The sequence below is a fragment of the Pinus tabuliformis genome, chromosome 4_2 (assembly GCF_031772625.1).
Source record: "Pinus tabuliformis cultivar Carrire ecotype Pingquan chromosome 4_2, CPIR1, whole genome shotgun sequence".
In the NCBI taxonomy this organism is placed as follows: domain Eukaryota; kingdom Viridiplantae; phylum Streptophyta; class Pinopsida; order Pinales; family Pinaceae; genus Pinus; species Pinus tabuliformis.
The window spans coordinates 757,512,836-757,536,714 of NC_142304.1; the positions used below are offsets into that span (position 1 = coordinate 757,512,836).

The 23,879-nt window shown below is 37.2% G+C and overlaps 1 protein-coding gene across 1 annotated transcript in view; it reads left to right on the plus strand.

The window, feature by feature from the left end:
• The first annotated feature begins 429 nt into the window (after positions 1-429).
• LOC149171812 (ABC transporter B family member 11-like) overlaps positions 430-23,879 on the plus strand; it is a 44,732-nt gene continuing 21,282 nt past the window's right edge. The window contains exons 1-3 of the mRNA XM_089424119.1: positions 430-576; positions 2,576-2,630; positions 2,847-3,022. Of these exons, the coding sequence (XP_089280245.1) occupies positions 445-576; positions 2,576-2,630; positions 2,847-3,022 (363 nt within the window). The 5' untranslated portion in view covers positions 430-444. The remainder of the gene's footprint in view (positions 577-2,575; positions 2,631-2,846; positions 3,023-23,879) is intronic.

Here is a 23,879-nt window from a genome sequence, read left to right on the forward strand (position 1 = left end):
TTTCTTTTTTTTCATGAAAATTACTTAAGCGCTCGTCTAAAATTCCATTCTGCTCAAATGATGTGAGAAATTTTCTAATCGTGTTTTCTTTCTGTAGGGGGTTGAATGAGAGATTTTGGTTTTCGGAGGTGCCAGAATTCAAAATCACAGGAAAATTGCCAGAAAGGTCGGACATAGGCGAGGTCCGTGCCTGACGTCTCAGCACTTCAAAAGCCTCACAGGAAGGTTCTTGCTTGATGCCATATGTCAAATAAAAGGGAAAAACCGGAACAAAATAATGCCAATAGTACAGGATCGTCGAATTTTGAAGCAGGTTCCAGCTCAGGTTTCAACAGGGCTGCAAAGGAAAAAGTAGATATAAACATGGAAAATTCGGAAGATACGAAGAATAATGTTTCGTTTTATAAATTATTTAGCTTAGCAGACACCTTGGATATTACATTGATGAGTATTGGTACTAGTGCATCCGTTGCCACTGGGCTTACACTTCCAGTTATGACCATCTTGGCTGGGAGTCTTCTGAATGCGTTCGGACAGAATACAGGCAACCACAGTTTGGTACACGAAGTATCCAAGGTAAAGCTTATTCCACTTCAGACTTAAAATAACAAAATTGTTTTTTACTTGTTGTTAGACTTTGAGCGTCATAATGCCCGTCGATATCTAGTTCGGCCAAGAAAGAACACAACAAATCTGGAATTGACAGCATTTAAAGAGTGTTAAAAATTGAAGTGTACTTTTATCAGGCTTGGATTTTCATGGTGAAAATGCCGATTATTGTTCACAATGGCCTTACAATGCAACTTAAACTGTTATGTGAAATTAATATTTACTATTTTTTTGACACAGAAGAGCAGTGTACTTGCAACATTGAAGTTAGACAAGTTAGTTAAAAGTATTGCCCAGAAGAACATGGCCCAAGATTGTAACTAGGAAAATGAAATTTGACAATTTAGAAAGCTCCATGTGAACCTCACAATGTCCAAATTGGAATTTTGCCAGTTGCTGTAATGTCAATATCACGTAAAAATCAAACGATTGGCTTGTTCAATGAAAGGCATAGATTTTAGTTTGTTACATGCCACCTGAGTTATAGTGAGTTTGATCTTGTGGCTTAACATCTATAGATGTAAAAACTTAGTTTTGCTCTCAGACACATCATCCATGAGATGATTGATATTTAAGCATCTTGCACTGATTTGGCATGCTTTAATTAGGTGACATTTCGTACTTTCAAAGGCACTTGAAGATCTTGATTAAGAAGTAGCAAATATGGTGCATGGAAATAACTGTTGGCATGTAGTTTTGTTTCAGAGTTTTGCTTTTATTCCACAGTTTTTGCGGGTTGGCGATTCTATTGTACTGGAAAGAACAACATTGGCTTTCGAAAGAAACAACCAAACACTTTATCTGGAAATAAAACCTCCTCAAAGCAGGCCAGGTATTGGTGCAATCCTCTACCAGCTGCTTGTATTAGAGGAAGAATATTGATTCTTTCTAAGTTTTCAAAGGAGTCCAGTTAGCTAAAGAATTGTCTATGGTTGACAGTCAAATGTCATTATTCACACAAACTTTAGGACTGCTATTTAGAGCAAAACTTGTTTGTCGGTCTGAGGATGCCCCTTGTAGAGAGTAAGGTCAGTAGGTCTCATTGCTCTTTTTCAAACATAAAATTGCAAATATTACGTCATGAAATAAGACCAGAGACAGAGATTTTACAATATCGGTCAAGTAACATGAGCAACTAACAATTAAGAATCGAGAATGTTTATAGAGGATACAACTTACAAAATATTTGTTGGCTGCTAAGGTCAATGGATCTAGTCTCTGTATAAAGGAGTGAACTTACATGTCAATTTTCCCTTTGTACTTCTTTCAAATGGTAATTGAAGCTTGAAGGTGTCATGGGCTGAGATCAAAACTGAAGTTTATAATAAAAACTTAAGATGGTAGGTAAGGTCAATCATCAAATTCTAAGTGTGACAGCATAACATGTGTGCTCATAAATTTAATATTAACTTTAATATTGACTGTATAGCATGTCTCCTCATAATTCAATATTTAATTAAATTTTAATGAGAGGAATTGCAGCCAATACATTATACATTAACATAACCACTACGGAACTCCACTCTTGTGACCTTTCTAGCGTCTTGTTTTAAAGATGTTTCTTTTCCTATTTTTATCACAGTCCAAATACTGACAGTCATAAGAAACATTAAATCAATCTGTTTATGCAGTATTGCATATTAAATATGCTATATTGAGCTTGATAAAAACATTTTAAAGATTTTAAATTAGGATATGGGTACTCCGGGTACTGCATAATTTAATTTACTTTATTACATCTACTTCACAGGATGCAATACAAGGCCACTTCATCTCTCATCTTAATTGAATCACCTCTGTAAAGTGGTCATAAGAATGCTTTTTCACAGATTGTAATGACTAAAATGTGCCAAATGATTTATGGGTTTTTGACTGCATTTATTTTGATTTTCTCATCTTGAATGCAAAATTTATTAGTTTAATTCTAATGTTACATTTATTCTTTTTGTTGCTTTGGGTGCTTCAGGTAGCTTTGAATTTTGTGTATCTAGGTGCTTGTACAGCCGTTGCATCCTTCTTTCGTAAGATATTACCTCCTGCCTTAACTTGATTCTTTGGCTTTTTAAGAACATGATTCTAGTTTCAATCCCCAATGTTTGATTCTTGTTATTTTCATTATGTAGTCCTGTTATAACAAATCAGTTAAATGAGTGTGAAAATAAATTTTGCTTTTTTTGGGGGGACTGTGGGCGGATCATGATATTTCATGATCTAACTTAGTACTTTCTGTGTGGCAGAGGTGGCTTTTTGGATGTACACAGGGGAAAGGCAGGCTGCTCGTATTAGGAGTTTCTACTTAAAAACTATTTTAAGGCAGGATATTGCATTTTTCGATTGTGAGACGTCAACAGGAGAGGTTATTGGAAGGATGTCAGGAGACACTGTCCTTATTCAAGAAGCTATGGGTGAAAAGGTAAATTGTAATTGTTATTACATCACTTCTTTTTAAGCAACCCAACTTAAGTAACAATGCACAAGGTTCATGGCTAAAAAATACATTAGACTGATATCCAAATGAAAACAACAGAACTGAGACACACTTATAGTCAAGATACATTTCTCCATCTAGCCATCTATTGCTCAGCGTCTTCACCCTATAAATTACATTACTAGGGCACATTTGGTAAATGCAACCCTGCTAGCCTACATGCTTTTGCTTCATCAATGGATTGTCTTACATAACAAGATTAATCACTTTCTACTTCCTACCCCATGTAATACATAGCTTTTATTTCACATATTGACAACATACTCCATGGAAGGGATATGATGGATAGCGCATCAGATTTCGAAAAATTAAGATTGTCCAGAGCTAAACTCACCCTAAACCCAGCTCATGGATACATCATTGTTTGAAGATTATCTATTGTCGCGTCCCCTGATGATGGACTCACTTGGTAGTCCGAAACGTTGGGTTCACAAAACTCTTCAACAGGTTATTCCTCCTCTATCTAAAACCATCTTCACCTGTATGGATTCCCTATTTAACAACATCAAATCCTACCATGGAAGGGATATGATGGATAGCGCATCAGATTTCGAAAAATTAAGATTGTCCAGAGCTAAACTCACCCTAAACCCAGCTCATGGATACATCATTGTTTGAAGATTATCTATTGTCGCGTCCCCTGATGATGGACTCACTTGGTAGTCCGAAACGTTGGGTTCACAAAACTCTTCAACAAGTTATTCCTCCTCCATCTAAAACCATCTTCACCTGTATGGATTCCCTATTTAACAACATACTCCATTCTGTATAGCAACAATACTATGGTCCATAACTGCCGTCTGGGAAAATTCATCATCCTAATTGCTTAGGGTTAGAAATCTAGATCACAAACTATAATTATGTCCCAACTAATTCATCTCGTCTTGCAAGTTGGTTACAAAGAATTAATTATAACTTTTGAAGGTTAATTGACACGTGGACACATTCAAAGGGTTTGTAAGGATAGACATGCTGACTTGGTACTATGCCACTTAAAAAACTCTATAGGATGCTTAACGAACTATACATATTACAGGCAAAAACAAAATGTATCTATCATGGAAAAACTATAGGACCTTTTTTATGCAATAAAATTGGAGATATAGTATTCATGAGGTTAGCCAAAAAATTTCAAACATTATTCGTCAAAAATATTTAAGAAATTCTATTTTAAATTTTTATGATGGGCATGATGATATGTTCTTTTTTGTTGTTGTCTTTTTTGCTTTTGTTTCGGGTGGGGGAGGGGGTTATGGTATAAACCATTATCATATTTAAGGATGGAATGTTGAAATGGCTTTATTTTTTTATGCTTATAGGTCACATGAGGTGGATTGTAAGATGTTGTCGTTGCTACAACACCCTCCAAAATTTTGCCTACCTTCAAATTTTGGAGCCTCTTCACGATCATGCCATCTTTCATTTCAAATCATCAAGGTCATGCTCGGTCATGTTGTTTAAGTGTTCAAGTCCTCCTTTATGAATCAAGAGTGTTGAGCTACTTGCTTTCACATGCCCATCTCTTGATGTCTTCACAAGTAGACATCTCAAGACAAACTAACCTACTTAACAATGAAAACGTTGCACACTCTTTGTCAGCAGTGATTGCGTAGCTCTTGGTGCCAGTGACTACGTAGTTCCTAGTGATAGTGAGTGATTGTGCAGCTCTTAACCACAGTGATTGCACAGTCCTTAATGATAGTGATTGCACAATTCCTAGAGACCGCGCAATCCTTATGGACAATGCTTGCACATTTCTTCATGATAGTGTTTGTGTAGTTCCTAGAGATAGAGACTGACAATCCTTATGGACAATCATAGTATGAGGGCATCCTCTATAGATAGTGATTGCACACTCTATGTCGATCTTGAGATTGTACTTCTTCAAGTGAGTCAATTCACCCTTGGCTCCTAGTTTCCCGACATGCACTAAGTGCACTCACCAACATTAACTCTAATCACATGTTTGCTCTCCCTGTATAAAGAGTTTAGTCCGAAGCTCATTTTCTTTTGAGCTCTGTGCACTGTTCGAGTATAAGGAGCATTCTCTCACTTGTGGTCGCAAATACCCCATCTTCTGGGTGAGTTTCTCAATTGTCGCATTTGCTTTTGCAAGTGTCAATTTTTCTTTATTTTCCTCTTACATGTGTGGTTTTTGCTTGCTCTATCTTCTGCAAGCGTCTCTTTTGCTTGCTTTCATTCCTACATGTGTCGCTTGTGTTTTCTTTGCGTTTGTTTGCGTCGCTTTCACTCTTACATGTGCTGCTTTCGCTCGTTTTCACACATCTTAAGAGCACCATGGCACACCTTCTAAAGATACCTCCATCGCACTCTCTTGCACTAGTTGGTGCTATTTATCATTAGAACATGTGTTGGACACTTTCTTATGGCATAACGCACCTTTTGGTCACAGTTGATGCTTGTGTCGTAAAGGTACATCTTAAGTGTCACACTTGGAGATAAGTGTCATTTTACTGTCATTTTGTTGTATGCATGTTGGTTTTGGGTATTGTGTATCTTCTTTCTATGTGCACCAATATATATATGTGTGTGATCATGTTCAAGACTTGTTACATGCTCTTACTCTCTTGCTCCACTGATCCCACACTTAGCCAATTTTGGAGTTCCCTTTGTCCTCACAACATGTGCAATCAATGACCAATCCATCAACCATTGGCCACCTTACACTGTGCATTCCTAAGCCACATTGATGAAGTCTTACCTCTTGGAACTATGCACTGCTCAATCATAAAGGACAACCTCCTTCAACTATGCATTAAGCAACCTTAGAGTTCAGTCTTTTCATCTTGCTGCCTACACTTGTCCACTGCATAGTCCTTGATCCATCCTGCCTTGTATTGCACATTGCGTAGTTGCAATGGATAGTGGGATCATCTCTGGACTCCTGCAGTGCTCAACTGTGCAATCCCTTGAGCCTCCCCTTCAAGCGTTACACACTGCGTATAGTCCCCAAGCCTGTCATTCTTGTCTCTTGCAGAGCATAATTGCGCAATGCCTTGATCAAATCTTGCCTCCACTGTGCACTGCGCATTTCTAGTTGATGGTGGGGTCATCCCTCAGTCCCTGCATTTCTCAATTGCGCAATCCCTAGTTTCCCTTCCTTGAGCATTGCGCACTGCGCATTCTTAGTGAGCAAGCCTGTAAATCTTATCCTCTACACTTGCCCATTGTGCAATGTCTTGATGAACCTTCCCTTTATTGCACATTGCACAATCCTAGTGGACAACAAGGTCATTCCTTGGCTCCCTGTAGTGGAAACCTGTGAAATTCCTAGGCCCCTCCTCTCAGTCCTTGTGCAATATCCCATCATAGTTAGCACCTTACATGAACAAGATAGAACAAATGATTTCATGACTGATATTGTCTTGTCATGAGTGAACTTTGTCTATAGGTTCTATCATTCTATCATGGCAGGATGATGCTCAAGGAGGTCATCAAGTGAAGGTTACAAGGACACTTGTGGAGATAAGACCCAAAGGTTCCATCATGCAAGAGTAAAGGAATCTTGGACCATCACAAAGAGATGACAACTCATGTTGACTTAGAAGGTTCCAACACTTATTCAGATCCTTTGGGGGTGAAGATGAAGTACAAACAAGACCTATCATGAAGAAGTTGATGTCATAACAACAAAGATAAGAGTTTGGCATTGATACAATGAAGTCTTATGTCATAGTTGCCAAATTATGGCGTCTGAAAGTGTCATTACAAAAATCTTAATGTTGTCCATGTATTTTGCCACAATTTGTGGAATGTAATTTTGTATTTTCAAAAATGAGAAAATGTAAAATGTGTGGAAGCCCAAGGGTCACACATGGAATTTGAAAAGTCACTAGAAAGTCCTAGAGTCATGTAGAAGCTCAAAGGTCACATAGAAGTTTGAAAAGTCACATGGAAGCTCAAGAGCCATGAGGGAGGTCAAAAGTCACAAGGGTGGAGAGTCACCTCATTTGTTATAAATACACCCTCATAGCTCAAGCAAAAGGACTTGTCACCTGGGCTTCTCAAGCTTAGCATAAGAGAGAAGATCATTCTTTGGAGGAGCAAGTAGTGGCTTAATGTTCCACCAATGTTACTTGGGAGCGGGAGCGGGAGCGGGGAGCGAGAGCGACCATTTTCAGAAGCTCCCGGTTTGGGAGCGAATCCAGGAGCGATTTTTTAAAAATATATATATTTTTTATATTTTTAAATTTTTGATACATATATGTCAACAAAAACATGTAGAATGATGAATTAGACATAAAAAACATAAAAAAACATAGATTGATCATTGAACCATATCACATCAATCATCTAGAAATTATAATCGTCATCAACCATGTCCACAAGTTAGTAAAATACATATTACAACTGCAACATATTGAGTCTTATAAATCATGATTCATCAAATTCAATCTTAAAGTTTCAACTTCAAGCTTTCAGAATTAAAAATTCAATAACATTTATCATCATTGATCACCAAAGTTGTACTTGTAAGCTAAGTTTAACCATTACAAGAAGTAATATTGAAGATATTTCTAAGTCCTAACTTCTAACTGTTAACATGATATGAAATGTTAAAAATTTATAAAATGAAACATGAATAATGAGATGAAATGAAACAACTTTAGTCTTTCACAAAGCATCATATTCATAATTCACAATCATTACCAATGAGTTATAATTGCCAAGGCCCAACTTCAAACTTCAAATTTTCATTGTCACAGTGATATAATGTTTACAAAAAATATCATTATGATATGAAAGAGTCAAGAGTCAAGGACTCAAAACTCAACAGTTATGAAAACTAAAGTCTAATAGAAACTAAAAAAGACAAGTAAACTGTAAATCTACATGTGGCCCTTGCCACGAGAGTCTCCAGGAGTATAAGCAGGTCGTGGTGGTCTTCTAGGAGTCTCCCGCACAGATCGATGACCAGAACTAGAACCTCCACGCGAGGGTGTAGATGGAGGCGGTGACAGCAAAGGAACAAGACTCGGACCTCGAGCACTGCTACTGGATGGTGGAGGTGGAGGTGGAGGTGGCATGGCTGCTGCAGCTGCTTCATTTTCATCCCTTACAAGTTCCTCTTCTAGTTCTTCAATATGTACAATGCCATCCTCCAAATTGTCATCCTCTGGGTGATTGTCCCAAATTTTATATGTGGGATCCTCATTAGCCCGATCACAGTAATGACTCAACAACCTCAAGTTGTAGTGCACATAAACCAAGATTTCTGCTCGGTTTTCATTGAGTCTGTTTCTTTTCACATTATGTATATAGCTGTAGGTGCTCCAACACCTCTTTGCAGAAGAAGAATTTACAACCTGTGAAAGAACTTTTTTTGCCAATTTTGGCAAAAGTCCGTGGCCGCCATATGTTTCCCACCATGTGAGAGATTCAAATTTATCTTTGTCGTCCATTGCATGGAAGTTACCATACAAACCAGTGCCACTGAAGTATCTGCCTATTTCAAGGCACACAGCTGCACATTCCTCCCTGTCAGGTACCAACTTTTCTAATGCTTCCAAATATCCTTTAGTTACCTCTGGATCTAAATGGGGTTTGGTCCTAACCCCACCCCTTGTTGCAGGTTGGCCCAACCAAGATGTAGAGTAGTATTTTGGCGTAAGGATATACGCCAAGCAATGTAGTGGAAGGTTAAGCCTATTCCATCGTTCACACACACAATCATGAATCAGTTTGTACAAGTTGGGATCTCTATTATGAACAATGTCTTTTATTTCCCCCAACATGGTATCCATTTGCTCATACACCTCGCCAATCACTGGTTTGTCTGTATCTGCAAACCGAATCATGTGATAAATTGGCTTGGTGAAATCCAATACCTGCCTCACACTTGTCCAAAACTACCCATCAAGAGCGGCCTCCTCCACCATTTCAAAACCTGCCATGTCAGCTACATTTGTAGCCCTTTCCTTTAACACCTGCCAATGTGGACTTGATACCATGCTAGCTAATGCCTCTCTTACCTTCAAAAGGCGCCTGAAGGTGAGGTAATAGCAACCAAATCTAGTCTTCGCAATCTTCAGCAACTCCAATCTCGAGTGACTGCGGAAAAGGCCATGGGTATTGCTATGATTTGTAATAAATTTTATCATTTGTTTGCCTTTCTTGTACAAATTACCAATCCATTGGTATTGTTCATTTTTGTTTTTGACAATATCATGCAACAGAAGGTTCAATGTGTGAACCAAACATCCATACCAAAATATGTTGGGGTATTTATCCTCAATAATTGCTCCCGCTGCCTTAGAATTAGGAGCATTATCAGTGATGACTTGGATGACATTGTATGGGCCAATACGCTCAATTGTTTCAAGTAATGCTTCTGCAATGTTGATGGCGGTCTTGAACTTGTCTGAGTAATCATGTGCAGCTAGAAAGATGGGACCACTAACAGACACATCAAGAACACTTATCAATGGCTTGCCTTTTACATTTGTCCATCCATCAGATACAATGGACACCCCATGGTCAGTCCAAGAACTTGTCATTTTATTCAAAGAATGTGATATTTTTGCTTTTTCATGATCAAGGCCAACAGTTCTTGCCTTGTCATACCCAGGGCTCTTGTATCCTTTAGGGGCATCATTTATGGCAGAAACCATTTCGTGCCAATAAGATGAGCGAAGAACATTGAATGGTATCCCACATGCATAGAGAAACCTGTAAACTTTTGAATCCACATCATTCCTACACCCCTCATCAAGGAAATCTGATATGGTTCTACGCCTTAAAGATGATGACCCTGTGCCTCCATGTCCATATCCACTGCCTTGGGAGGATGCTGAAGGAGTTCTTTGTGATTGTGAGCTTGGTTCAAAGAAACCCCTTGATTTTTTTGTTCTGTATTGGGCTTCCTCCTCTTCCCTTATGTATTTGGCTCTCTCCGCTGTTGACACCGCTGTACAAGTTTTGATTCCTATTTGTTTCTCTCCATCCCATGGCCTTTTCCCACAGAGGTGTCTTCTAGCACGGGTGTATGAACCTGTGTAATCAGTGTTACAATGGGGGCAATGAAATTTAGTGGTTCAACCCCCTCTCTCTGTTTCAGCCCTGTTGACATATTTCCACAATGGAGTTTGGTCTTGTTTAGTTTTTTGAGGGTCATGTTCACCCTCCTCCAGCTCCTCCTCACCGGGGTTTTCACCCATTTGACTTTCTCCGGCTTCTTCATCCCCCTCTTCAGTTTGAGGCTGGCCCCTCCGTTTCCTACTCTCCAGCACCATAATAACCATAAAAGGGACCAGGAAGAGGAAAATGCCAAGAAATATAGCCAGGTCCATGGTATTTGATGTTTGTAGGGTTTTGATTCTTGAATCTGCAAGTTAATTTAATTTATTGGGATTAATTAATTTAATTTATTAATTTAATTTAAATACATGATTTTTAAACTCAATAAGCTAAATTAAATTAACTAAATTACTACCTAACCAGCTAAACTAACTAAATTACTAAGTTACTTACCTTTGCAGGCTTGCTCCTCGCTCCTTGGCACTTGCTCCTCGCTCCTCAGCACTTGCTCCTCGCTCCTTTGCTCTTGCTCCAGCTCCAAACTCAAGCTCAATGAAGTAACAATGAATATTTTTTTGGTCCATTGGCCTTTTAAAACCAATTATTATTTTTTTTTTTTTTTTTTTTTAAATTTAATTTTTTGGGTCTGCGGAATTTTTTTCCGCCGACCCGCTCCTGGCCCCGCGCGAATCGCTCCCAGAGCGAATTTTTAATGCCCGGGAGCGATCGCTCCCCGATCGTTCCCGGGCGTTAAAAATCGCTCCGGGAGCGCCGGAGCGATCACTCCCTAAATCGCTTCCGAACAGACCAGGGAGCGCAAATTTTTTTGAGGGAGCGCGCTCCCGCCCGCGCACGATTCGGGAGCGGGTTCGGGGGGGGGGGCGCTCTCCCGCAACATAGTGTTCCACTATTGGAGCTAGTGTTGCATCATTGTAATTGTGTATCTTGGAACTTTCACTTAATATTTGAAGCTCTCATAGCTGGCGCAGTTTCATGCATGTATCGTGGATGTTATAAGACTATTCTTTTAACATTTGCGATATATGTTTGTGTTCATACATACTAAAGCTGATGAACTATTTTGTTGCCTTTGGTATACGTCTTGTTGAATGTGCATTGTTACTTGCTTTCGTGATTGTTGTTACTATGTGAACTATTTCGCATGTTAACTAATGATTCTTTCTATGCTTCCATGTGTCTTTACTAGAATAGTACTGTTTCTTTTCTCTTAAAGGCTCACTCTTTCTACTTTGTTCGTGGAAGAACCTTATTTACATTGCAATTGAATGTTTCACAGTGTCAACTTACTTGCTTATCTCAAAGTTTGTGTATAATCTCTTATTTTGATAACTGTAGCCAAGGCAAATCTCTATGAATAATGGTGGTCGGGCTGAATTCCTAGATGGGCCCACTTCTATCCCAAACAGTGTGAGGTCTAGTTGGACTTCATACTAAGGAGACCCCCTACTATTGGCGGCATCCAACACTGTCAACAGATTTGGCACTAGAAGGAGGGCCAGATGACAAGCTGAGCCCATTGAGTCTATTTTGAATCTTCATCTTGAAATGGCTCGTTCCTAAATCATAATCCCGAGACGCTTTTCTAATAGAGCAAATCTTACAATTCCCACAACTAATTTATAACTTGTCTCAATTTATGTTTGATGGTAAGGGTGAACTAACTGTCCTTGGACATGCGATTCAATTTCTTCATTTTTGTCTTTCTAATGGAATACATTGTAAGGATGTCATGGACAAGTTGTTCACCCTCACCCTTGAAGGTCGTGTCAAACTATGGTGTCATACATTACCAACTGCTTCTATTCTTTCATTCAAACAACTTGTTAAGGAGCTTCGTGAAGCTTTTGATAGGTACGATTATCAAGATACATGTAAGAGGATCAATCAACTTAGAATGAAATCCGATGAATCATTAGAAGATTTTGTTGATAGATTTCTTCATCTTTGTTATGAATTTCCCGAAGAGGATGTGGATTGGGATTTTATGGGTGAAAAGTTTCGAGATTTGGTTCAAATCTCTTTGAAGTTGAATTCCCTATTGATGGTGGATCATCTTATAATGATAGTAATATTCAAAACACAAATCAAGCAATTCTGATCCCAAATTTGATTTTGCCAACTTTTCTCAATCACGAGACATGTCAATTCTTATAGGAGGAATTTGCTACCCCTTTTGTTCCTTCTCCTCCTCCTGTTTCATTACCAAATAAAGTGGTCTCTTGTGTCGATGTTGGAGTTGGGAAATCTGAAAATCAAATCGTTGATCCTCTAATCCCACCTTCATTTTCCTCCCATGGTCAAGATCTTATCTCGGAAAACTTTGAATGTTCTAATAGATCCATGGAGCTTGAGGTGAAGACTGATCCCTTGATTCATCCAGGTAATGTTAATGCGCATAATTCAAATCTTGAATCCGATCTGATCGAAAATATTGCTTCTTCTATAGATATATTTCATCCTCTATCATTTACACCTCATGGCCCTTTGTACCTTGATTCACTCAATCAATTTGCTCCACCCGTAATTGCTCCAGATACTTTTGATTCTCAATTTGATGGTTCACATGGTAATCAAGTACAAGGTGGTCACATTTCATAGGTAGAGGAGCAAAAGGATGAAGACACTTTTAATCTCAGTTCTCTTTTTCAATCTCCTCTATGTCAAAATGATGCTACTACATTCCTAGTTGATCAAGAATCTCAAGAACTCGGTAATTAGTCAAGTGAGATCAAATCCCTTAACCAAAATGAAGTCTTAGGAAACCATCACCCCAATGATGATGACTCCATTACTATATAAAGTGATGAATTCCCAAGTACATTGGATGATCTCTTGTTTTCACAAGAAGATTTGGATTCACAAGGTTTTGATCTGGAATCTGATCTAATCATATAAGAGTTTCTCACAGGAATTTCTTCCTTAGATCACCAACCCTTGTGTCGAGATGTATGTAAAGAATCCATTGATATATCAAGTTCTTCCAATTCACATTCTAATGAGTTAGATCTCAACTCCACATAAGGTGGTAAAGTTTCCCACGATGAAGAAGATGATGTGGTGATCATTAAACATCTTTCTTACAATTTGGGTAGTCTATTTGGTGATGTTGACACATTCGATGAAATTGCTGATTCCAACGACTTCCATCTGGTTTATAGTGATCTAACTGAAATAATTGGTGATAGATATCTTCACACAAATGTTGATCTAACAATACTCTCAAAATTTAATCATTCAACATTTGAAAGTTCAAAGACTCATCAAAAAGTCGAGGCACTTCAGTTCCCACTGATGGTTATGCTAGGTTCTCGCAACCCCGATGAGGTCCCCGAACTAGTTTAGATTCAGATCTTCTTGCATAATTCTTTCCTCATTATTGTATCGATGGATGTAAGCTCACTCTTGAATGATTTTAAATGTTTTCCAGTCAATTCTCTTTATCCTCAAGATAGAGTCTCTAATTTGATATAATATTTTTATTTGTTTAATTCTTCTTCATGCAAATCCCTTGTATCTAACCCAGGATTGGAATGCATATCTTTCTCGAATGTACATAGCTTTGAAATCTTCCATCTTGATTGTCGAGATAGAGATCATTATTCACCGAAAGATATATCTCCTGTCAATCCTTTCCATCCTTCTTGTCTATGCTTTAGAGCTAATCATTTTTGCTTTGGTACAATCAATCCTTTTTGAAGTTAGCAAATGTTTGAGTCGTTCGGTAGATCAAAACCCTCATGCTGACATGAATATTGGATTTGATTTGACATATATTTCTAATCTTTCGTCAACCTAGTATCCTAATTGGTTTCCCGAATTTACGATGCCAACAATTGTTCTTAATCCCCAAAGCTCTCATATTGTTGGTCTAGTATGTAATCAAATACAAAGGGAACCAATGGAGAATCGAGAATCTTATATGCCGATTCATCAATTTGATCATAACACTGGTTCTAATGACTGTCGCTCGATTAATGATTTTCCCACTAGTACATCTAATGATAGTTGTTTTACCTCCGTAGATCTTTACGATTCATCATTTCACTGTTTAGATACTTGTCGGATAGTTGAGGCACTTCAACTTTTATTGATGGTTATGTCAGGTCCTCACTATCTTGAAAAGGTTTCTGAACAAGATCAGATTATGTTTTCTTTGAAAAACTCTCTCTATAATTCGATTGCGTTTATTGAAAGCTCATCTTTGCAAGAATTTTGGGTTTTTCAAATTGGTTGTTTTGAATATCGTGATTCAATTGTTGAATAGTTAGAGGAATCTTACTTGGAAAGCTCCGTTGTTAATAATAAGTTTCAATCTTTCTTAATGTTTGCTAAGACTAAAAATATGGACGAATGTACATTCACGAGCAACCTTCAAGGTTTGTATGATCATTGCTCTAATTGACAAGGTAAAGTTGTAGATTGGTTAAAGCACGCTGTTGCATCACACTTTTATGCCTGCAGATGTGACCTTCATCCTTATGTGCAAGTGATTTAGGCAAGTATTTTTATTGTTGCACATTATTTTATATTGTTGTTGATCGCTTATATCCTTCTGCTTGCAGGTCGGTAGCAAATCTCATGGCTTCACTGGGACTTGATTTTACATGATCCTAACCTTCTAGTTTAGATAGATTAGGATTTAGGTTTAGTTCTATTCATTTCTTAGTTACATTCTAGTTATGTTTGAATTACAACACTTCCTACATTCCCTTCCTTGTTTCGGTTTTTTTTTTTCCGCATCTTCTTTACTAATTTTTAATTTGCTTTCGTATTTTTTGTCTTTTATTTCATATCATCTTTTTTTTTCATGTCTTTGTTCGTGTTTCTTTTAGATAACACCATGTATGAAAGCCATCCTTCTTGGCTATATGGTAATGTGGCAAAAGTTGAAAGAGAAATTGTGACAATTGGCAACACTTGGCTTATCTTTGGTCTACTGCTTTATTTGGGCCTAAATATCTTTTAAGGTCAATGACGCACCTAAGAAAAAATAGTTTCATTGTGAACGAAAACTCAAGCAGATCTACGATGCCCGTATCTAGCATAGGATCTTCATTCTTTGAATCAACCATTTGTATTACTTGGTTTCTAACGTGTTAGCTCATTCAAGTAGAGAAGGGAAAGGAGGAAAAACTTAATTGAGCATATTAATTTTAGAGGTGTTATTATGAATCATTGCAAAACTAGGAACAACCTCTCTTGCTCGATAAATAAGTCAGGATCCCTTTTCCGCCCTTGGAAAAATAAATGCCGGTAAAATGCTAATGTGCATAAAGTAATAAAATAAACAAAGGGTGAAAGAAGATAAATGCTTCCTGCGTAGAGAGGTGAAGCAAGCAACTTTGTCGGGGTACTGAACAAGTTCGCTGATAGTGAAACAATGCTTGTGATTTCTTGAATTGACTCGCTGGATTATTGAACAAGCTTGTTGGTAGCGAAGCAACACCAAAGACGATATTAAAACAATGAACATCTTAAACTCACGAAATTTACATACTCCTACCTGCTAATTGAAATCACTGAAGTTTTACAAGTCTTGTAAAACATGTTAAGCCGACAGAAGGAATAGAAGATACTACATCTGTAATCGGGCTAAGGAAGCTAGGATGATCAATAGGATGAGACAATACTTCTAGAAGGATACAACTCATGCTTAATGTTAGACTTAAACAGAGAAGATGGAGTTCTTTTAGTGTGTCGAAAAGTGTTGTCGCTGCTACAACACCCTCCAAAATTTTGCCTACCTTCGTTTTGGAGCCTCCTCATGATCATGCCATCTTTTGTTTCAATTCATCAAGGTCATGCTCAGTAATTTTGTTTAAGTGTTCAAGTCTTCCTTTAGGAATCTTGAGTGTTGAGCTACTTGCTTTCACATGCCCAACTCTTGATGTCTTCACAAGCACACATCTCAAGACAGGCTAAGCATACTTAACAATGACAGTGTTGCACACTCTCTGTCAGCAGTGATTGCACAACTCTTGGTGCCAGTGATTGCGTAGTTCCTAGTGATAGTGACTGCGCAACTCTTAGACACAATGATTGTGCAGTCCTTAATGATAGTGATTGCGCAGTCCCTAGAGACAAAGACTGCACAATCCTTATGGACAATTCCTGCACAGTTCTTGATGACAGTGTTTGTGCAGTTCCTAGAGATAGAAATTGTGCAATCCTTATGGATAGTGACAGTGTGAGGACATCCTCCGCAGATAGTAATTGCATACTCTTTGTCGATAGTGAGAGTGTACTTCTTCAAGTCAGTGAATTCACTCTTGGCTCCAAGTTTCCCGACATGCACTAAGCGCACTCACCAATCTTAACCCTAATCTCATGTCTTCTCTCCATGTATAAAGAGTCCAGTCCAAAGCTCATCTTTATATTCATCTTTCACTTTTGACCTCTGTGCACTGTTGGAGTATAAGGAGCATTCTCTCACTTGTGGTGGTGAGTACCTTATCTTCTAGGTGAGTTTCTCAAATGTTGCTCTTGCTTTTGCTTTCTTTTCCTCTTACATGTATCATTTTTGCTTGCTCTATCTTTTGTAAGTGTTGCTTTTGTTTGATTTCATTCTTACATGTGTCACTTGAGTTTTGTTTGCGTTTGCATGCGTCACTTTCACTCTTGCATGTGTTGCTTTTGCTCATTTTCACGCATCTTAAGAACACTATGGCACACCTTCTACAGGTAGCTCCAGCGCTCTCTCTTGCACTAGTTGATGTTATTTATCATTAGAACATGTGTTGGATACTTTCTTATGGCATACCGCACCTTTTGGTTGTAGTCGGTACTTGTGTCGTGTTGTCAACCAAATTGTACAGGTGAATGCGACAACAACTTAGGGCAGGGGTTGTCACTCTGATCCCCACCCTCTCTATCCTAGTTGTCTCCCTATAGCAGGCTAAGGGGGCTAGTCCCTATGAAATGTGATTATTGAAGACGTATTGGGTATTGACAAGCTTAGGAGACAGAACTAAATGGCCTAGCAACTTGGTTAACTATGATTAGAAAGCTTAATTATTATCACTATTTAATTAGATTATTGAGATACTAGTGCCTTATATAGTCAAATCACTTGCACAATATAAATTATTTCACCAAGTTTTTGGATGAACAGTTGTTGCTTAGGATGCACCAGTGTTGCAGGGGAGCGCCCCCCGATCTCGCTCCCAATTCGCACTCTGGGCGAGAGCGACTTGGGAGCATGTCGGGAGCGCGCTCCCGAAAAGGGAGTGATTTTGGGAGCATGCTCCCTAAAAAAAAACATGCTTCCTACGTTTTTGGGAGCGTTTTGCCTTTTTTGCAAATTTTTTTTTGCAATGATCTTCCAAATGCAATTTTTTTTCAAAGAAACAAATAAGTTTTGAGTGGGGCAACTTAATGATCAAGTTTATGGCCCTAGTATTGATATGCGATTCATGGTAATGTTGAGAGTTGTTTCGACCTCATTGGATTTCATATGGAGAAAGTAGAATTTTAGATTTCTTTCAAAATCCAACAAACTTATCAGTTTTTTAGGATTTCAGGATTGCAATATTTCCATTGAATTTTGTCATGTATTAGGGTATGGAACTCGTATTTAATCAAGAGCACCAATCCCTCTATGCACCTTGATGTTAGTGACATTGGTTATCGAATTCCTCTATCATGACCCTCCTAAAAATGTACGCATCACTCAAACAAAATCTTGACTTGACATGCTATGCTTTTTCTATCTTATGTTAATTCTTAGAGGGTGATATTAATGACAAAGATCCCTATATATATACAAAGGTAATGACAAAGATACCTCTGGATATTAATGCTTAGAGGGTGACATTAATGACAAAGATCTTGATTGCCAACAAGACTAAAAAATTAGACATTTCTCGTGGTGGCAAGAGGCCCAAGCATAAGCAATAGATAATAGATTTACTTGTCTTTTCTAGTTTCTAGTAGTTTTTATAACTATTGACTCTTTCATATTTACTATGATATTTTTTAAACAATATATGACAATTTAAGTTTGAAGTTGGCAATTATAACTCATTAGTAATGAATTATGAATATGATGCTTCATGAAAGTTGAAAGTTGTTTCATTTCATTTTATAACATTTCATTTCATGTTAGATATTATTTGTTGTAATGGTTACACTTAGCTTACAAGTACAACTTTGGTGATCAATGATGATAAATGTTATATATTGAATTTTGAAAGCTTGAAACTTTAAGATTGATGAATCATGAGACTTAATATGTTGTATGTTACTATGTTACTAACTTGTGGACGTGGTTGATGAAGATTATAACTTCTAGATGATTGTTGTTATATGGTTCAATCTATCTTTTCTTTTTTTTTCAAATTTATTTGTGTTTGTTTTATTTTTAGTTGTTTATATTTATATCTAATTCATCATTCTACATGTTTTTGTTGACATGTATGTATCAAAATATAAAAATATATATATATTATATAAAAAACGCTCCCGGACTCGCTCCCAAACTGGGAGCTTCTAAAAATGTCGCTCCTACACCCGTTTTCGCTCCCGCTCCCAAGTAACACTAGGATGCACACTATCCCATATGAAATGCGACACCTAAAACTAAGTGGAATGCAAACTCTTGGTTAATTTTAGATTAGATGACTATCTAAGTGAGTCCTATCTCTCAACTGTTTTGAAGTTAGTCTCAAGTGTAGGTTGTGGAGAGAAACCCAGGGGAAGATAGCAAAGGCTATATTAATGATACCTCCCCTGGAGTTCTAAACACCCAAATGCCTCCAACGCTGCAGAGATTGTGACTCTCACGACTACAAGGTCACCGTGTTAACCACAAGTGAGGATCTAAACTTAGCAAGCTGGGAGAGAAAGGTGGTCCTAACGTCTTTCAACGAAGCTTATTCCTGGAGATAAATTAATTAATGCACTATTAATCCTAGAATGTAAGTGCAGGATGAGTGATTAGCTTTAGGTGAAATTGTTAAATGATTTAAGTACATTATGACAAATTATCTAAATATTCAATTTAGAGTAATGAAGGAAAGTACTTAACAATTTGTAAAGACAATAATCGCCAAAAGCAATGCTTAATGAACTCTTTGAAAAAATTATTCAATGACAAGTAGAGAGCTCAGTCACCAGATTCGGCGAATTTCAACGATTAAATTCGAAATTCGGCGAATTTTAAGCAGAAACGAATATATTCGTTCGAGTTCGCCGAATTTTATGGCGAACTCGAATTTCAAGGCGAATTCGAATTTTTCCCGAACAAAATCGTTTGAAGTTCGATTAAATTCGCCTGATGTTCGATGAAATTCGTTTTTTTTTTCGCGCGTTTTAGGCTTTAGCGCGCGGGTTTTATTGCTCGCCGGTTTCATTGTTGCATTGTTTGGATCCCTAGTTTCCTTCTTTACCTTTCATGTCTAGGGTTCGATTCCTGGTTTTGTACGAGCTCCGATATGAGGAGATCAAGCTACTACATTATATCTTGATATTACCTCACGATCTTGATATTATTTTGTACTTTCCGTTGGATTTCGATTTTTTGAGAGGTAATTCTTTCCCCTTGCCTTTTGATTAGAGTTTTAAGGGGGCCTGGACTTTGGAACCTGCCCTTCTGTTCTAACTCTATTTCGAAATTGTGAGATTTGACAGGCACAATTGGAAATACAACGGTTTTATTGTTTATTTTCTTATGGTGTTTTGGTGCCAACAGTTTCATCTTCCACAGTTTGTGTTGCCTTATGGCCTTTTGTTTTTCATCTCGTGTTTCCTATGTCTTGAAACACTTTCAATTCATGTTCTGCGAAAGCTGGATGATTTATTTGTCGGGCGCTCAATCTGCATGCCTTAATTGATGATTTATTCGTCAATAAAATCTAATTTGTGATAACGATCGTCCCTATTGGGCCACTCGACACTAGTTTAGGCTCATTTTCAGTAGATCAGCAGATTCACGAGTAACCTATTAATTCCCATGTATTCGGGACGCCAAACTGCTTATTTTTTTTTTCTTTTAGAACACAGCTGAGCGGTGTCTGGATGTTCGAGAGCATTTGTAAAAACCGTTTGCTTGGTTTTGATAGTCTAATGGTTTCTTAGTGAAAGAATTTCGTCTTCATGCGAACTCTAATAATTTTCATGATTTTGATTTTCTCATTATTAGGCCTTTTATTAGTTTTCGTTTTCGACTGACAGTATGCAGGCAGTTGGTTTTACTTTGCATATTATTTTGACTGATCACATCAATCCAATTTTTTTAGCCAGGAATAGGTTTGATGGGAAGTTTGGTATTTTTTCAATGGAGCAGGATAAAGTGCGAACATTTTGCCCTTTTCCGATTTGCTCTCACCAAAATCTGGTCACCAAAAATTTATTTGAATTTGACTTTAAATTGATTTTTTATATATATATGTACATTTTTTTTCGAATTTCTATATGTCGAATTTTATCAACAAAATTTTAGTTGCCGAACTTTATTCGAATTTCATGGTCGCTGAACTCGAACTCGAACTCGAACCTGGTGACTAAGGTAGAGAGTGTAAAGCAATTCAAGATTAGCAATCTCACAATGGACAATTGACAATAAATGTAAAATGCACAAGTCCAATGTTCCTCTTAACAATGTCAATGTGCCAATTAGAAAAATGCTAATTCTTCAATAAGATGTCACAAAATTAGCAATTCTTAAGATTACTTGGATGACTTAAAAAAATTTCTTATCAAAATATAGAGATCAATCAAGTGCTTTAAGAGTGAGTTACAGTATTGCAAGATTACAGTTCTTAGATATGATGTTGACTTGCAAAACAATATGTTAGTGCACTTATTACAAAGGTAAATTTACAAGAAATGCTTATTCCACTATGACAATGAAAAGCAATGTAAGCACTTATCCAATAGCCAATTTATTTAGGAAATGATAGCAATGACAAGCAAAAATATTCCTTTAAAGACCAATGTCACAAAAATGCTAGCAATCCTTTATACAATATACTAATGCCTTTCAATGTCAATGAACAAAACTAACTTGACATGTAAGGATGCTTGCAATTAGAAACACTTGGCAACTTATACTCAATGATATTATCCTTTACTTTATGCTTATGCAATTAAAAGAGAAAGAACAGACTTATGAGATCAGCAAGCTTATCTTATGTTAAGAATGCCAATTCAGTCCAAGGATATCAATAATGAGTGCACATTTATCTTGGTAATTAGATGAGATTGCTAACAGTGAAAATTTATGAATACAAGAGTGCAATAGATGGGTGCAAAAGCTAACAATGAAAATGCAGGAGACTAATGATCACAGCAGTAAGAGAAACAACCCAATTTACAACAAGACAATTACCAAGGATGCAATGGATGCAAATAGTGATCGCCCAATGAAATAAAATGACTGTTAATTACCTTTTATGCCACTGTTATGTTTGTGATCAGACATTATAGTGCTTATATCAGACCTCTAATTAGTATAGCGGTCCTCCAAAAAAATCACAAGAGAGGCCAAGTAATGCAAGCCCAACCATGCAAATGATTTCTCAATGAGATAAGATTATTGTTAACTACGTTTATCCCACTGAAAAAATGTAATTTGAGGCTGCAATGAAATAGTGATTAGAAGAGAGGGTAAGGAGGTAAACCACTAGGCCATATGGCCTTGTTGGTGACTAGCTTGACTGCTAGGGATCTTCCACCTGCAACCATCAAAGTTAACTCCTCCACCTGCAACCATCAAAGTTAACTCCACAAAAGACTAGGAAACACTTGCAAACAAAGTGTTGGGAAAAAATACCAATGCTTATGACCGAGATACGACTGTATGAGGGCTAGAAGAGATAGATAAGGGCTAGGATAGGGCAGCAATGAGGTCTTCAAGGCTTGACAAGGCCACGGATGAGGGGATGAAGACCTGCGACAACAAGGAAATGAGGCCTAAAGGCCTGCAACACTCAAAGATGAGCCTCCTAGAGCCTGTCGCAAGTGAATGAGGCCCTCTAGGTCTCACAGCAAGAGGAACTAAGCCTTGGTTCAAGGAATCAAGGCCCAAATGGGCTTGTGGCTGTTAGGAAGAGGATAAATAAGGGTTGTCGAGAGGGTTTAAGGGTTGCGGCTCAAGGAGGAGAAGAGGAAAGGCCACAACAATGGTAAAAGAGGCTTCAGCTAGGCCTTGTAGGCCTCAAAATAATTTCGGTCCCCTGCAAAACAACACAACGTGTTAATAAATGTAAAAATTTTACCATGGACACCTCAAAACTCACCTTGTAGGGCTTGCGACCCTCCTTCTTGGCTGAGCATTGAGATTTTAGGGCCTTAGAAGGCTATATTTAGGCCTTTAGGGCTTGATTCACCTTTCTAACTTGATCAAATTTCACAAATAGGTTGGACGACTCTTCTTAGGGGTGAGAAACCCCTGAAACCATAGCCTTAGGGCTAACTTCTTCAACCAATTCAAATTTCCTTTGATGGCTTGAGAATTCACTTGTACAAATGAAAGAAATAATTCCCAAAAGCCCAATATATACAAAAATCACAAAAATCTGAAAACTCCAAATGCTACAAAAACAAAACTAGGGTTAGATTTAAAATTAATTTGTAAATATTCACGATATTCACAAAATTTAAATATTTGCTCTTATTAGCTGATTAAATCTTTATAGCACAAAATTGTAATTTTTTTTTAGATTTGTAGAATACATAACATGGATGGATAACTTCAAAAAATTACCGGCCAAAACCCTCTTGCAAAATAATTCGTCAAAATGAATGTCCAGAGCTCAAACAAGGTCGGTCCTTCCCCACAGTGTGTGAACTTGGAGTCTAAGGGCTAGTGTACTTGTAGATCTCTATTTAATCTTGAAAATAATTGTTAGATCATGGGGTCAATTAGATCACCTAAGGTAAGGATAATTGTAACAATAGAATGTTCTTATCACTGGAAACTTAAATAAAAATCATGAAATTTTAGCACAATGTAGAGCATGAAAAAATAAAATACTAGAACATACCATAGATCAACAGATGGAAGAACACCATGAACTAAAACTCCAAAGTCTTTCTATTATGAGAAAAATAATTCCAGTAGAGCAAGGCTTAGCACAAGCATTAAAAAGTTACATCATCCAGAGATTACCCAAAGATCAGATGTAAAATAGGAGCTCAATAGTTTCCTTATATAGAGAAAATCCCTCCAAGTGGAAAATAACTGCTAGTTGGTTTGATCCTCATCAAAATAATCTCGTTCGTTGAAAATAACTTGATCTTCTTTTAATCTCCACTATTGATTTTTTATTTTTGAGGAAATGATTGAATTTATACAAAAATTTTTTTTTTTTTGTCTCACAAATATTTTATTATTTTCCATTTGGAGAGAATTTAATTATTTTCTAATTATTTTTGACTCAAAATTAATTAATTTTCTAGCTTAGGATTTTTATTTAATTTTTCCAGAAAAATTAATTAATTGACTCTAGAGGGGATTAATTATTTTTCCACCCTCAAATATTTCAGCCGTGGTGTCTAATTATGATTACCCATGCACTAGAATATTTTTACATCATGATGTTACAATTGAATTCAACCCTTAGAAGGGGAAATACACATTTAGACTAGACCCTCAAAATATTACCCAATTTTACGACACAATATGATTTAGTATGAAACCAAGTGTGCTTATAATAAAATAATTTAACCATGGTGTCTAATTATGAGGGACCATGCACTAGAATTATTCCTAAACACACTTTTA